Source organism: Panthera uncia, assembly GCF_023721935.1.
Source record: "Panthera uncia isolate 11264 chromosome A1 unlocalized genomic scaffold, Puncia_PCG_1.0 HiC_scaffold_17, whole genome shotgun sequence".
Lineage (NCBI taxonomy): Eukaryota > Metazoa > Chordata > Mammalia > Carnivora > Felidae > Panthera > Panthera uncia.
The window spans coordinates 48654767-48671593 of NW_026057577.1; the positions used below are offsets into that span (position 1 = coordinate 48654767).

The 16827-nt window shown below is 36.0% G+C and overlaps 1 protein-coding gene across 4 annotated transcripts in view; it reads left to right on the forward strand.

Annotated features, from left to right (window-relative positions):
* Positions 1-675: 675 nt before the first annotated feature.
* SREK1 (splicing regulatory glutamic acid and lysine rich protein 1) overlaps positions 676-16827 on the forward strand; it is a 49040-nt gene continuing 32888 nt past the window's right edge. Inside the window, exons 1-3 of one of the 4 annotated variants that reach the window (XM_049649545.1) lie at positions 676-989; positions 9935-10068; positions 15599-15714. In XM_049649545.1, the coding sequence (XP_049505502.1) occupies positions 829-989; positions 9935-10068; positions 15599-15714 (411 nt within the window). In that variant the 5' untranslated portion in view covers positions 676-828. Of the gene's footprint in view, positions 990-9934; positions 10069-15224; positions 15313-15598; positions 15715-16827 lie in introns of those variants that run through there. The other 3 variants (XM_049649543.1, XM_049649542.1, XM_049649544.1) reach the window with 3 other exon arrangements.

Sequence of the window (16827 nt, forward strand, 5' to 3'; positions counted from 1 at the left end):
GTTTCACATACTTGGTTGTCCCTCATTAGGTTGCAAGTTCCATGTGGACTGTCCGTAACTGTCTTTTACGTGCCCTTGTCTAACAGTGTCTGGTATGTAATGCTCAATAAATATTAATGTTTATATAAATATTGTAAATAAATAAATATCTGCGAAATGAGCGAATAAATGGCAAGTTATAAACAACCACTGCAGAGCCTTCATCTTACTGCCTCCTTTCTTAATTCAATCGGAACTTAAAGGTTGTGTAAATTTTTCCAAGTTGTTTTTAATTAGGACGCCGGCCAATGTTTTCAACAGTTGGGCGGTTTCAATAGTTGGGGCGGGGAAGCCGCCTGTACGTGATCATGACCGGCGATAGTTTAGCCAAGCATTAATCTGTGATGCCCGAGAGGCATTCCTCCTTCACCGCCCCAGACCGGCAGGCCAGGCCTCTTGGTTCCCCAGTTCTACCTAGGGTTAAAGACGGGAAAGACCTGGGTCTCCCCAATTACGCGAGCACAGAAATGTATTCAGTTGAAGCGAGGGGGGATGGGGAAACCCATAAAAATTCTGACGAAGACAAGACTAACAGGAGCTACGGCCTCGGGCACCCGGGAGCCCCAGGCTACAGCCTCCGCGGACCCGCCGGGTTGCCGGGGCGACGCTTCCGGCAGGCGCGCGCAGCCCTGGGAGCAGAGGAGTTGCGGAATGGGTGGCTAGACCTGCCCGCCTCCGTGAATTCGCCAGCGGGAGCGCGCGCGCGGCCGCGCGTACTTCGCTTTCCCGGCTCCGTCGCTGACGCGTCGTAGACGTTGGGGAGCGGGAGACAGCAGCAAGCGGGTCGGGATGAACCCCGGCGGCGGCTTCGGGTTGGCTTTAGGCTTCGGCCTCACCCCTACGGCGGTGATTCAGGTGACCAATCTGTCGTCGGCGGTGACCAGCGAGCAGATGCGTACGCTTTTTTCCTTCGTAGGAGAAATAGAGGAGCTGCGGCTCTACCCCCCGGAGTAAGTGCTCGAGCTTGACTGGGGGAGGGGCGCGGGCGCCATAGAGACCTCAGGCACCGAGGCGTGGGGGAGAGCGCGGACGGGGGCGCGCCGTGCCCGTCACGTGATCTCCCGGGCTTACCTTGGTGCCCATGTTTGATTAGGGCACCCCGGCGCTGGGGCCCTGCGGTTCTGCTCTCCTTGTTAGTCTGACTTTTGGGGTTAACCTCTGCACCGAACCGTTACTGAGAATGTAGAGAAGTTGTTTATTTTCGTGCCTCCCCGATTTGTGGTCTCCGCTGGGTCCTCGTATTCAGTGTCTCTCCTTTTTCCTTTTTCTTCCCGAACTTAAGATGGCCGCAGGTGGGCCCGGAATAGTCCTCATGGCAAACGCCTGTTAGCGTTCTTGTAATGTAAAAATCGCGGAGACCGCGCCGGACGAACTGTCCCACTTGTTAGGGCTTTAGTGTCAGGCCGTTGTGCTGATTAGAAAGCCTGCGGTTGATGACAACTTGGAATTAGGGCTACCATTTGTTCTCTAGGGTGGTGTTCACAAATTCAGCATCTTCTTGTCTAATCTGACCGAGCCCATCCATGTTGTTAAAGATCATGTCTTTTCGCCCTTTTGGCAGCAGATTAAAATTTCCGCTTTGAAGGTCACACTGTCCTAAGCCTTTCAGAGAAAGTATTAGTCGGTGAAGGATTATCCCTGGTGTATGCTCTAAAAGTCTAGATCTTTATTGGCATTTAGAGCTTGCGGCCAATTCCCAAGTATGTATTTTGAAGTAAGATTTCCCTTGTATAGTACTGTGTACTCACAAAATTTGTAAGGGTTTACGGGTTCACATTCTTACACGCATAAACTTTTTTTTTTTTTTTAATGGTAGAGCTTAGAATTTTAAAATAGTATTTTGTTCATTGTTTCAAAATCCTTTGAAGGAAGGGCTAGTAGTTGCCCAGGATTTCTTTCTTTCAAAAAAATTGGCTTTGACTTTTTCGTTCATTTCATAATGATGCACGTAGACCTATTTTTCTTTCGGTTTCTATGTGTAAGTATATCGCATAGCTACGGTATAAGATATTAGTAAAAGTTGGTATTTGGATTTAAATTTAAATTTTACTTTTTAAAGTTACTCTCTTTTTGTTTTGAAATATTTAATGCAAACTAAAAAGTTGAACGAATAACACCCACGTTTCCTTTACCTGTATTCTTTCTTTACCAGTTGATTTTTTTCTCTGTCTCCCCCTCTAGCTATCTGCACCCTCTACACTTCCTCTTTCTTCCCATCTTTTTCAAAGTAGTTGCAGACCGCATGATTATTTTTTTCTCAACACTTAAGTCTCTCTCTTCAGAACAGGTACATTCTCCTACATTACCACAATACTATTAACGTGTCTAAGAAATTTAACATTGGTATATATAACAAGGAGTTCATATTTAAATTTAACCAATTATTATAATCATTTTTTTTCTTTTTCTTTTTTTGGTCTAGAATATAATTGGAAACCACCACTGCATTTAGTTGCTACCTCCTTTAATCTAGAACAGTCCCCTGTTGCTTTTAAAAAATATTCCGTAACAGTGATATTTTGTTTTGTAGTTTGTTTTGTAGAATGATGCATAATCTGGGTTTATATAGATTGTTTCAGATTAGATTGTTTATATTGATTAGATTCAGATAATACATTTTTTGTTCAAGAATACTTCATCATAAGTGCATGCACATACATATTTATTGACTAGCTGTGGCATATATGGCTTGAATATCTTATTTAACTTTTGAAAATGATTTCTGTTATCTCTTCATTTAAGCATTCAGAACATTTCTTAATAACTGAGAAGTACTTGGAGGAGTGCTGTAGCCTTAGGAGTTGGATTCGAGCACTAAAATTTTGTACATGAACCCTTGTAAACTAACCTTGCTTTCAAGGTTGTGGTAATAAGTTGTCTCATAGGTAGAAGAAATAGTTCACAATGCCAACATAGGATCACTTTCATTGTTAAAACCAGGGTTAGGGTGGCAATATGCTGCCAGTTATAATGTGACCTTAGTAATGGGCTGTTTATTGAAATTAGATTTTCATTACTTGGAGTTTAAAAGTCAAAAAGAATAAAAAGCTTTTAAACATAGTGGAGTTAGTGTGTCACAAACTGTGATACATTTTGCAAAATTGTAACCTAAATATGACACATATGGGCCAGGAAAAATTCTTCAGTTTTTCCTTAAGTGCAGTCCCTTCCTGCTTTTCAAAAATATTGCCATGATTTAACAGTGTGTTTTCTGCTCTATAATGAAGTTGTCATAACCTAGTCTTTATATTAAAGATATATTTGTAGATTTGAGCTAAAATGGATAACATTGCAATAGTAGTAGTATTGAAGACAGATATGATTGTTTTGCAGTCTCTTGGAAACTGTATTTTATGATTAATGTTTGGAAGCTGAGTTAGTATTTCATTTGTTTTAAATTTGGAAATATATTTCTTTAATAGAATGGGAAAATCGTTTCTCATTAACATTTTAAGAATTAAGTTGCTAATATGACAATTCAGATTTTAAATCTGACTTTTTTGGAATGAGGCAGTGATTCAGTTTTTTAATTTTTAAACATTGAGAATTAGTGTAAATATTCATTGTACATCTTTAAAATTCTCAATTGTGATCCTTTTTTGTGCAGCCGGCTGATAAATATCCAGAATTTTTTTTTAGCTTGTTGCACAACAAATGAATATCATGTCATGAACACCTTTTTATGGCAGTAAAAAATTTTTTTGTAGTTTTTTTTTCAGTAACCTTTTTTTTATTAGGTATAACATACATACAGAAAAGTGAATGGATAAACATGCAGCTTGATGAATTTTCACAAAGCGAACATACCTGTGTAATCAGCATCCACATCAGGCTTATCTGCACCCTAGAAGTTTCCCATTGTCCCCTCCAAGTGACTAACCCCCAAAGGGTAATCCTATCCTGATTTTCAACACCATTTCTAACAACATCAACACCTATGTTGATTTTTTTGCTTACTGGTTTTCTTCACTTCTGTGGTCTTCAAAAATAGTAAAAAGCAAGGGAAAATGTGTTAACTACTTATTTAGTTAAAAAAAAATAGAATCAGTATAGTCATTTTATGAGACATAGAGAAAAAGAAACACCACTTAAGATCTTGCCATCCTATCAAAACCTCTCTTCATTTCCATGTATTTGCCTGCAATCCTTTTTATATGTGCTTATTTTAATGTAGTGTAATAGAATGATTTATACACTGATAGTAAACTTTTTCATTCAATGTGTAATAAGCATTTTTCATATTATTGTGTCTTATTTATAGTAATAACATTTTAAAGTCTGTAATTATGTCTTGTGTGTTTTTGAAATTCTATCACTGGATATATTGGTCACTTTTTTGGTGTTTTGAGTTTGTGGATTTTAGCTAGAAATGTGTATTTTTGATTGTTCACAGTGATTGGAGTGCCTTCTGGCATTTGATGGGCTAGTGTCAGTAATTCATAAGAAAATCTTAACATAAGGAAGAATTGTGCCATCCAAAGTACCGCTGTAGTCCTACTGGGAAATCCTGTTATAAATTATGTGTCAGTTAATATTTTTATATATAAGTCCGTGTACTTTGTCCATGCTTTGGATTATATCCTTTTTGATCTAACAATACTGGGTATATTATACCACATTGACTTTTAAAAAATTGTAGAGTGCCATTACCTGTTTAATGAAAAATAAAATAACCAGTTAGGGCCCACAAAATTTGATGCTCAAAAAAGTTGGTTCTGTAATTTCTGCATTAAACTCCTAGTCAGAAATTTCTGATTTTTTGGAAAAATGATTGTAGAAAGTTTTGCATTTGAAAAAAGAAACAAAATTGGATTCAGCAAATGAGGTTAAAGTAAAATCTTCTATACTTGGATACTGGTACTTTGTTCAGAAGCATACACTTAGAACAAATGGAATATGTAACATCCTTTTAAACATTAAAAATTAATTAAATTTAAGCTTGGGTGACTTGGTTGAGTGTCCGACTCTTGTTTTCAGCTCAGGTCATGATCCTAGGGTCGTGGGATCGAACCCTCAGAGGCTTTATTGTCCCTAGTTCTCTCTCTCTCCCTCAAATTAAAAAAAAAATTTTTTTTTAATTAAATAAAATTAAAATTCTAGGTCCAAATTACATTTATCTATTTATTTTTGTAAAGTTTATTTATTTTTGAGAGAGAAAGAGCACGTGCAAGCAAGTGGGGTAAGGGCAGAGAGAGAGGGAGACTGGAGACAGAGAATCCCAAGCAAGTTCGGTGCTGTCAGCACAGTCCAATGCTGGGCTCTGAACTCATCAACTGTGAGATCATGACCTGAGCCAAAATCAGGAGTTGGATGTTTAGCCAACTGAGTCACTCTGGAGCCTCCAAAATTACGTTTAAAAATAATAATTCTATTTAATTAAAAAACTAAGTCTATTTAAAAGTTTACATTTATTAGAATGAAAGATATAATTATAAAAATTGGAAACAATGACTTATAAATACACATTTGTTGAGAAATTCATCATGTGTATTTAGACTTGCCACTGTATTGTATTTTAGATTATAATGTTCAAAATTAAAGTGTTAACTGTAAGCTGAACTTTATTGTGTATTTTTAGAAAGGTAATTGGAGATGAAGATACAGAGAATTTCTTAGAGCACTGTGTAAACCATACCTAGGTATCCACATTCCTATGATAATATTGGGTCAGAACAGATCAACCTTTTCAACCCACTTCCTGGGCTTCTCAAATCTTGGTAATGGTAGCCTATCCTAACGTGTAGTTGCTTTACTAACCAGTGTCCTATTTCCTACTCCTCTAGATGTTTTAAATTTGAAGCGATGTGGTTTTAAGTAGGAGTATCGGAAAGTGCGTTTTTAGTTTTCAACAGTGACCATTTAGGTTTCCATTCTCTCATAAAAGGACCTGTCAGTTTAGGCATGTCATCTCACTGGCAGTTTGTTAGGCTTTTGCAGATTTCAGTGCTAAAAGAGAGTGTGCTTGTAATTGCTAGGGCTTTAGTAGCTCATTGTAATTATATTGTTTTTTGTGTGTGGGGGGGGGTGGTTTGCAAAAGACAGAAACACTGCTACCCAGTCTGGCTCAAGAAGAGGTAAAATTATTAAAAAGATGGATATATCTCTAAATTAAAATAAGTAGGCCTCATGGGAACTGGGACTGGGAACCAGAAAGATACCAGCATCCAAGGTGATTATCTGCCTCTTCTCACAGGCTTTATTGTCCGCTCAGTTTGTTTCTGTGTATCTGCTCTATTTTCTTTGTGGACTTATTTTGTACTTGGTCATCTGGCATCTGGCCCAAGCCCTGACTCTAAGTGACTTTTCATCCCAAGAGAGAGAATCTCATTGTTGCAAGTTCATTTGATCAAGCCATCCAAATGATAAGCTATTGGTTAGCCAGTGAAATGGGCCTTTGTGTCATGTGACTAATCAACTGTGACTAGAGGCCTCCCAAAATCTGATGAGGGTTTCATCTAAGGAAACTGCTAAGGCCTGTGCTGAAAGTGTATAGAATGTCTTGGTAGCACATATAAGGGGGGGTGGGGGGGCACCTACCTAATCACTTTGTTATCTTAAAATGGCTTTCCAGAAGATTTGTAAACTTGAGCCTTGAATAAAAGTGAAATTACCATTCAAAAAGGAGAGGTAGAATATCATAGGCAAATGGAACAACACGTGCAAAGATGGCCCAGATATTCAGAATGTGTTCTGGAAACCACACATATTTCTAATGCCTGGATTTTGGGGTGAATTTATATGATAAAGCAATAACAGAAGCATGTCTTTGAGGAAATTTAAGCAGTGTGGAATGACATGACAAAATTTAGGGTTTAGAAAGATCACTCTGGCAGCTTTTGTGAAGACCATTATTAAGTAGTTCAGATTGGAGTCATTGTGATTTTTTTTAGGAGCCATTGTAATAATCTGGGTGAGAAATGATGAGGGCCTGAATTAAGGCCTTGATAATGACAGTGTTAAAGGGATTAATGTGTACAAATATATGGGATGCAGTCTTCACAGGACTTTATGAAGAAGATGAAGAAGAGTGAGGGTCAAGTATGGAAACAACCCCCAAATCTCAGTAGTTTTGTAAAAACAGCTTATTTTTAATGCTAAGCTTGCAGAGTAGGGAACTCTGTTCATTGTGGTTGCTCACTCTGAGATGAAGCTGATGTAGCAGCCACCCATTTCTTGAATGTGGCTGGTCACTGTGGCAGAGGAAAAGAGCCAAGCGGTGGCCCTTAAAGCTCCTGAATGTCGATTCTGCTCATATTTAATTGGCCAAAACAAGTTGCATAGCCACACTTAACTTCAGGGAACAAAGACATGGATTTTTACCATGTAGTCAGAAGAGATTTGGAAATGTTTAGGGAACTGTACTAATGATGGTTACATTTAGTGACTCCAGATTCATAACATGGGTAATACAGTGATGTTTTTAACTGAGAGATGAAGTATAGGACAGGGACCAGGATTGGTGAGAAAGAGGGATGATGAATTTATTTTAGACCCAGTAAGTTTTGGGGGATGGGCCCTGTGACCATCACTGTGCAGTATTCCAGCAAGCACCTAGATCTGGGAGTCTAAAGCTCAAGAAAAGCTTCAATTGGAGATTGGGTAATGTAAAGGTGAGTTAAGTCTAGAGGTGAATGTTTTTACCTCAGTGACAAATTCATAAAGTGCTGGTCTTAGTTGTTTGGAGGTTGGGGTAGTCATTGTTGGAGAGTGCCTGTGGAAGCCTGAATTGGATAGGCTTAGATAGGAGTGAATTGGGTTGGGTTGGGTGAGAAAGAGGTAGTTTGATTTTGTTAACTTGTATTACCCTGTTTATGTCAATAGTATAAATAGTTTCAAGTTCTAAATGCAAATGTGTTATCACAGTATTTTATTAATAGCATTAATATGTATGTTTAACCATTGTCAAGATGGATATGTTGCTTTATGTAAAAGATTTTTTTTTAATTTTGAAAACGGCTTCTATTTGTGGAATTGCTAATTAAATAGTACATTAAGATGCTTTAAAATTCTATATTAGTTGAATGAATAAGGTTGCATGAGATTTGGATTTAGATGATTAGACTTAGACTGAAGTCCCATTTTTGCCGTTTACTCAGGTTAGGATTATGGTCAACTTCTGTGATCTCTTTTGTAAAGTAAATGCCTTACTGCACAACGCAAATATGATATTTTTCAAATGGTCTATTTGTTTATTTTTTAATGTTTATTTATTTTTGAGAGAGAGAGACACACACAATGCAAGTGCAGGAGGGACAGAGAGAGAGAGACAGAGTCTGAAGCAGGCCCCAGGCTCTGAGCTGTCACCACAGAGCCTGATGCGGGGCTCAAACCCACGAGATGTGAGATCATGACCTGGGCTGAAGTCGGATGCTTAACCGACTGAGCCACCCAGGAGCCCCTGGTCTCTCCTGTTTTAGTGTGAAATATCTTAATGCTTTAAAGGACTGTATATATTATATATTAGGTATATATTTAGCTTCGGTGGCTTTTGTCCTTGCTAAAGACAGTTTTAGACTTTAATTGAACATAATCGTGGACAGATTGACAAAATGATCATCACTGAGATATTTTGGAATCTAAAAAGATGGATTCATATTCTGGAAAAACTGCTTTCATCTGGGCTGTGTCTGGTTTGCCAGACTGAACTGAATCTGATAGGATTTAGAAGGGTCTATGCTTTTCTGGGTATAAAATATGTAAAATTTTGTTTGTAAAATCTTTTGTCTGGAAAATTGCAATGCTGCCTAGGATAAAGCAGTGTAGTATATGCAAAACACCTTAATTTTCATACCATGATGTCTGTCTGTAAGATTCTGGTGAAGTTCTTAGTTAAAAGGGTTGGAAATGGTTACAAAATTTGAAGTCTTGAGGATTGGGGCTTCTATAAAGTGATTGTGCCTATTGATGATGTACTGGTTGAACATTTTTGGATTAAATCAACTGTTTTCATGTTTCACTCTGATTAAGTACTCATTAATTTACATGTCAAGTTTTTACCGATGAGGTGATAGGCCTTCCTAAATTGCTGTCAGCCTTTGCAGGCAAATTACCATTAAAAGACTAAATTTTGCCTGGTGCAGCCACTCCAGACAGCAGTATGGAGGTTCCTCAAAAAGTTAAAAATAGAACTTCCCTACCATCCAGCAGTTGCACTACTAGGTATTTACCCAAAGAATACAAAAATACTGATTCAGAGGGGGTACATGCACCTCGATGTTTATAGCCAAATTACGGAGATAGCACAAATGTCCCATTGACTGGTGAATGGACAAAGAAGACACACACACACACACACACACACACACACACACACAGTGGAATATTACTCGGCATAAGAAAGAATGAAATCTTGCCATTTGCAATGAAACGGATGGAGCTAAAGAGTCTTATGCTGGGCGTATTAAGTCAGAGAAAGACAAATACTTTGTGATTTCACTCATATGTGGAATTTAAGAAACAGAACAAATGAGCAAAGGGAAAAAGAGACAAACCAGGAAACAGACTCTTAACTACAGAGAACAAACTAATGGTTACCAGAGGGGCTGTGGGTGAGGGGATGGGTTAAATAGGTGATGGGGATTAAGGAGTGCACTTGCTGTGATGGGCACTACCAGGTGATGTATGGAAGTGTTGAATCACTATATTGTAAACTTGAAACTAGTACTACACTGTATGTTTACTGGAATTTGAATAAAAACTTTAAAAAGGCTAAGTTTTCATGTCTTAATGAAGACATTAATGAAAGACATTTTCATGTCTTAATGATTCTTAGCAGTCACAATTCTTGTCTTGATTATGTAAGACTGTGTAAAGATCTGAGAAAGAAATTTCAAATGAAAATGACAAAATCAGCCAAATGTTTATTAGTCCAATTGTTTTTCTTTTTATTTTGCAGCAACACACCTCTTGCTTTTTCTTCCAAAGTATGTTATGTTAAGTTTCGTGACCCATCAAGTGTTGGCGTGGCCCAGCATCTAACTAACACGGTTTTTATTGACAGAGCTCTGATAGTTGTACCTTGTGCAGAAGGTTGGTATCTTATTTGTTTTTTTTCTATTATTGTAATCTCTGTCCTGTGTGTTACTACCTTTGGCTTTCCTAGAAATTGGTAGGTAGATAGTACTCTGTTGTGTGTGTGTATGAATGAAATTTGGAGAAGGAAATAATTTTTACCTAATAATAAAATATATTAAAATGGTTGACTTACTACTTTTATATGCTTGAGATTTAATAGCCAAACATTTAAAAATTTCATGAATTACTTGGCTTCTCTGGTTTGCTTTTGTTTTTTGTAGTTAATTTGCAAGTTGTAAACGAAGGTTTCTGAAATTAAAATATTAGGGTGGTAGGGGAAATTATTTTTAATATGTAAGTAAGTGAGCATTTGCCCCTATATATACAATATTAATTGTATTACATAAATAAAAGCTATGCATTTTGCCAAATTGGGGATAAATGGTATTTGTAAGAAAAATATTCATAATTTAATCTCTGATGTATCCTCGTAAGGTAATTCACCTTGTTACTGGGACCATTATTTTATATTCAGTGTGACTGCTGTGCAACTGAAATTTATGTTTTTATTTTAATGGCTTGCTTTTCTTGGAGGGTAGGTTGGGTAATTGAAGAAAAATAATGGAAAGTAATTTTCCAAGGCCTCCATCAAGGAAATAGATGTTGAAGATGGGAACAAGGCCAAAGCCTTACAGAGCTAATTATTACTAATACTTATTTTTTAGTAACTTCTATTTACAGAGTCATTCACATATAATAGGCTGTGTTGAATTTGACAGTTCTAGTGTGTGATTAACTTTTATTCAGAGTACAGATTATGGCATGTGTACATGGATTTTAGAATAGGTTATTATAATTTAAATGTCTTTAAAACTTGTTTTCACTAGCGGATGGTAAATGTTTTACAACATAAAAAATTTACCTGGAACAATTTAATGAACTTTCATATGTCATGTTTTAAAAACAACCTCTTTTAGAAACCAGGTTAATATTAAAATAACCTAGTATATGGTAAACATTGCTGTGCTTCGAAAGTTTTATACTTATTTCAGAATGCCTATTCTGGGATGTCAAAAACATTATAGTTAGATAGAGTGAGTTCCATTCTGTTGGTTTTGAAGTCCCAGAATAGCACATTCTGTATTTTTTCAGATAAATTTGAAAGTCTTTTCCCATGCCTGGGGGTTAGAATGGAGTAGGGGGAATAAAATGGGTTAAAGGTAATTATTTGCTGAATCCCCATCCTTACCTGTTGATCTGTAAGTGGACCGTGAGCCCACAGTTGGAGAGCAAGGTGAGAAAGCTGGTAATGGTTTAGTTGTGCATATCAAGTTCCTATCAGTTTCATGCCAGGTAAACTGCACGGGAAAAAAGAAATTAGTATATTAATTGGGAATATTAATCATATCTGAAAATTATGCCATCACCAGCACAGGACCTTGTATTATGTTAGCTCATTACTGAATTGGAAGGAAGAATACTTACCAGTGTTGCTTCGTTGGAACCTTGTTATATTCCATTGATTTTTTTCATCTATTTGAGAAGCCCAGACCGTTATTTGTCATAAGTTTTCAAGGTTATGGGTGTGTAAGAGGTTCCCTTTTTTTGTTTGTTTTGCTTAATAAAGATTAATAAATACAAATTTATTATAATAGCCCTTGAGTATTACTAGTGTTGCCATTTTGAGACCATTTCACTGGTTTTGAGCATGAAAGTTTAGTTGTATTTTAGAGCACTGACTGATAAAATAATTGGTATTAGAGAAGCATTCAGATACACATTTTTCACTAGTTTAACTAAATACCACAGAATGACTTTATAGAAACTGAACTATGTTACAGTGAGCTGTCAAAGATCTGATTATGTGCTGCAAGCAAAGTTATGATGTATTGTTATACTAAAAGAGTAGCAAAGTGAGTTTGAAGTAAACCAAAGTGAAGAGTTCCCGTGGAGTAAGTTCTCTTAGAGGAGATGGGTGCTGTAAACATTCTTGTGTCAAACTTTACTGACTGCATTCTTTCTTTGATGTTACAGAAACAGCATTATGAAAGAAACGAGAAAACCATAGAAACAGTTTTAAGAAAATTTTTTCAGTTTCTTTGAATTTGCTGTTTTTGTAATGCAGACAGTTTTGTAACAAGCTCCTAAAGCTGTATAAGTAATGTTTGGTGTGTACGTTTCATACAGAGTAAGCATTAACTATTGTTAATGAAACATGCCATTTCAAAATAAAATATACTTTCATTATACTTGTCCAAATATGACCTTTTTGTTGTTGCGTGCATCTCAGATTTCTTTTTTATAAATGTTAACACTTAGAAAAAGATAAGGTCAAACATAACAAGGGTGTCAAGCCTAATCATCAGTCGTAACTTTATGTCCACATTTTCTGGTAGATGGATTTTGACTATTAATTTGGTTTTGTATGTTTTCTCTATGTGATATTTGTGCATTATTAGATGACTAGACTGGCCAAGGCAGACCTGTTACACTTGCCTGAGTTAGGCATTGTTTGCCATGCCACTAAACCTGCCGTCAAGTGAAACCTTCATTGGGGAAATGAGATCGGAGTCTGAACCGCAGAAGATGGACGCCCTGTCTCTGTTTTTTATTGTTTTACTTTAATTTCATTTCTTTTTCTTTATTTTGTCCCTTTTTTTTGTTTTTGTTTTTGTTTTTGTTTTTGTTTTGTTAAATCTCTTTCACTTTAACTTGTGAGCTGGTTTTCCAGTTCTTTGTAAATGGTATTCCATTAAGGGTTCATAACATTGCTTTGCAGATTATATTGGGAGATGATTAGCAGAGCTCAAGCTTACGATAAAGTAAATTTTCATAGTAAACTAGGATACAGTGTTGTGAAGCTCAGTGAGTCTTAATTGGTATTATAGACTGCACAGGTACATTTTGTTCTCAAAACACTAAAACACTGGTAGAATTGTTAGGAACATTTTGTGATCTCATTGCAACATTTTTGCAGTTTTTCTCCCAAATCTACATCTTTCATAAAAACCAACTGATAGCTTTTAATTTTCATCCTTCCCTCTAGAATTTTAAGCATACAAAATCCTCAAGGAAAATAAGTAAATTTCTTAGAAAATAACTTAATTCCTTGACTTATAAAGACTTTTACTTGCCTGCATGGGGAATGGATATTTGAGAAGCTTGAAAACTTACTTTCATGTATGTTTCTCTGCTTGAATTTTTTGAAAAATTTTCATATGTTACCAGCTTCTAAATGGAATCTGAGGATTAGGATTAGTACTTAATTTTAATACCGTGAGAGCTCTTTTTCCTCTCAGTTGTCTTTGAGGAGTATAGTTTGGGAAAAATGCTAAATGCTTGTTTGCTTTATACTTTTATATACTCTGATAGTATTTGGAAGGTAATTTTGATAGAATTCTGTCTTGGAAGTTAAGCAATGGGACTTTTTTCTTCAAGGATCTTTAATGGTAATTAGAATTAAAACATGTGCCTATTTATGGTTAGACTTAATATTTATAGTAGTTTATTACTACTGTGATAGGCAGGGAGAGTCAGACAACCTATTGATAAGTGAGTCTTTGTAATATTAAGTATTCAACTTTTAGCCTGTGTTGAATACGTTGTGTAGTTTTACTACACTGTCTTGTAGACACTTATGCTTATTTAATTGACAAGTAATTCTAAATTGGGAACATTAACAGATTGAAACTGTTTATTTGTTTTTTGGGTGCACACATTAGGGTAATGAAGCATAAGATTTACACTGTGGAACCTCAATTGATTTATCAAGATGTGTTCAGGTTTTATAAGCATTTGAAAAATAATACGTAAAATGGGTCCGGTAGTAATATAAATAGCTTAGTATATATGTGGGTATACAGATACGTGTATTAATACCAATAACATAAAATAAATTCTTGTTATTTCATGTCTTCAGTAAGGCCTACCTAGATTTTATTTATATTTATGCATGTTTAAAAAATTCTTTGCTTGTGCAGAATTTACATGAAATAAAAAGATAACTGTTTTTGAAATTAGTACATTAATGGAGACTTACATGTGCAAAATTTAGGGAAAAGGCGTTTGTTAAAGCTAATCAAATGTAATTTTTCCGTTATAACAAAGGTGTAACCATTATTTAAAGCAAAATTTAAAAGCTGTCTTGAATTCGATCCATGTTTAGAGGTATATGCAGATAATATTGTTTAGAGATTTATCCTGCACATCTGGTTGTTTTAAATAGAATTTCTTCCTCTAAAATCCAGCATGGTGCTTTTGAAACGTACTCCATATGCTATTTCCAATTTAGTGTGACTCTGTACACTGTGTTTTAAATTATTTTTGAAGACTCCATAATGGAAGTGTATAGCCAACTACCACATAATTATAAGTAGTTCTTCTAAAATTGATATCTGTAGTCAGATTTTTAAGAACTATTTTAGTGGGGGCGGTAAGAGAGAGGACACAGTGGGAAAACGTGTGAAAGTTGCAGTTCTTATCAAAATTAATTGGTTAGAATTTAATAGTTAAATACAGCAAATTGAACTTATTTTAGAGTAGATTTTTCATTAATTGTAGGGATTTTTTTCTTAGTGTCTAAGAATATTTTAGTGTTTTTGTTGTTATTTTTATTAGGCAGTTAAGATACTTACAAGCAAGACATTTAGGCATTAACCACCCCTCTTCAGACAAGGATACATAAATTGGTTCTAAAAGTTAGGAGTTTAAGAAGTTTCCTGAGACTAGGGAACTTTTATTGTTAGGAATTCTCAAAAATTTTAAGTTTCCCAAGGCATATTCTTTGAAATTGGATTCTTTTAGGCGTCTCTGACCTAGTTGGTGAGATGTCTTCTTAACTGGATGGGTGTAGGCTTCCTTTTAAATTGAAGCTGATTGCTTGCAGTAGGCTTTTGTTTTTTTCTGTCTACTTGAAAGTGAATGGAATTTATTGGGAGGTTATTAAAATTGTTTGCATCACCAGTAGGTAGGTTTAGTAACCAGGATAGGGGCACCCATTAAGGAACAAATTTCAATTCGCACATATTTGTTTTTCCTTTTCTTTTTTTTGACTAATTTGGTTATTTGCCATTTCTGGGGATTAAACTTTAAAAAATGTTCTTCTTTTCTGTATCTGATGTTCTGTGTGCTATTAGTGATGCAGCCAACACGAACGGTTGTCATGTGTAACACAACTTTCGATCACCGCGAAAACACCGTCCTGGGAAAGCGTCCATGCTTGATATCGTTTGGTTCATGAACATTAAGTTTCCAGTACAGGTGACCCATAGCTCAAAGTGTTAAATAATTGTCTACATTATTCAATTTTTAAAATAATATTCCATTATTGAGATTGTTAGTCTTTGAAGTTTTGCTCACTTTTATTTTTCCTAGTAGAGCAGGATAAAAGGAAAGACTTAAGTTCTTATTTATTTCTTTATACAGATCTGATAGATAGATTCATTTATTATTATTATTTTTTAAGTGCAAGGGTAATTGTAAAGTCATAGTGTAAAGTTTGTGTGGTGTTTCTGCTTTCCATAATGTTTGGAACTTGCCTCTGCAGGTAAAATTCCAGAGGAATCCAAAGCTCTCTCTTTATTGGCTCCTGCTCCAACCATGACAAGTCTCATGCCTGGTGCAGGCTTGCTTCCCATTCCGACCCCAAATCCCTTGACTACAGTAAGTATTACACACCCTTTTTTGAAACGGATTTATGTTTACTTGTGTAATTAGCTGAATAAAGAGCTTAGAAAATTATTTCTGTTTAAAACTTTTTTTAAATGAAAAGGATTCAGAATGTCTACTTAAACCACCCCCCCCCCCCCCCCCCCGTTATCACTGACAGTTTAAACTGACTTTCGGAATTACTTCTGAAGTAATTGGCATTCATTTAAATTTGAGAACTAAATAGATTATTCATTAGAAAATCAGTTATTGACACTTAGCATTTTAGATCACATGGGGAATTGGAAAATCTAGGTAACTTCATTTCATGAAGACTAAATCTATTAAAGTAAAATAAAATGACCCATAGCTTTGTAACAGGAAAAAAACCTCTGAGAAACATTTGTCTGATATTGAGAAAATGTAACAAGATAAAAACATGGCAGAAATATTTTTTTCATTAACTGTGTACAATTAAATAGGAATTTATTACTGTTTTTGTAATTTCTAGGAGGGGTTAAAAAAGATTTTGCTGCTACTGGGCTCTTGGTTTTTTGTTTTTGTTTTTGTTTTTGTTTTTGTTGTTAGAGTGAGAGAAAGAGAACATGTGCATGAGGGTGGGAGACAGTGCAGAGGGCGAGAGAGAGAAAATCTCCAGAAGGCTCCATGCTCAGCACAGGGCTTGATTCCACTACCCTGGAATCGTGACCTAAGCCTAAATCAAGGCTCACTTGCTCAACCAACTGAACCACCCAGGTGCTCCTGGGCTCTTGGTTTTTATGTAAAAGATTCCAGTCATACTTAATTTAAAGAAGGGTCATTTTTCTTCAAAAATTAATGGAAGCCAAAATATAAAATTCACCTTAATTGCAAGTTGTATCTTAGCTTTGTGGTTTTAGATTATTAGGGGATGAACTAATACTAGCTTTATGATAGTAATTTTTTTTTAAGTACTTCTTTTCTTTCTTATTTTTAAAAATTTTGAGTAATCACTTCACCCAGCGTGGGGCTTGAACTCACATCCCAGAGATCAAGAGTTGCATACTCCACCAACTGAACTACAAACCGCCCCCCCCCCCCCATCTCTTTTTAAAGTAAGCTTTGCCCCTGTTGTGCTTGAACTCATGA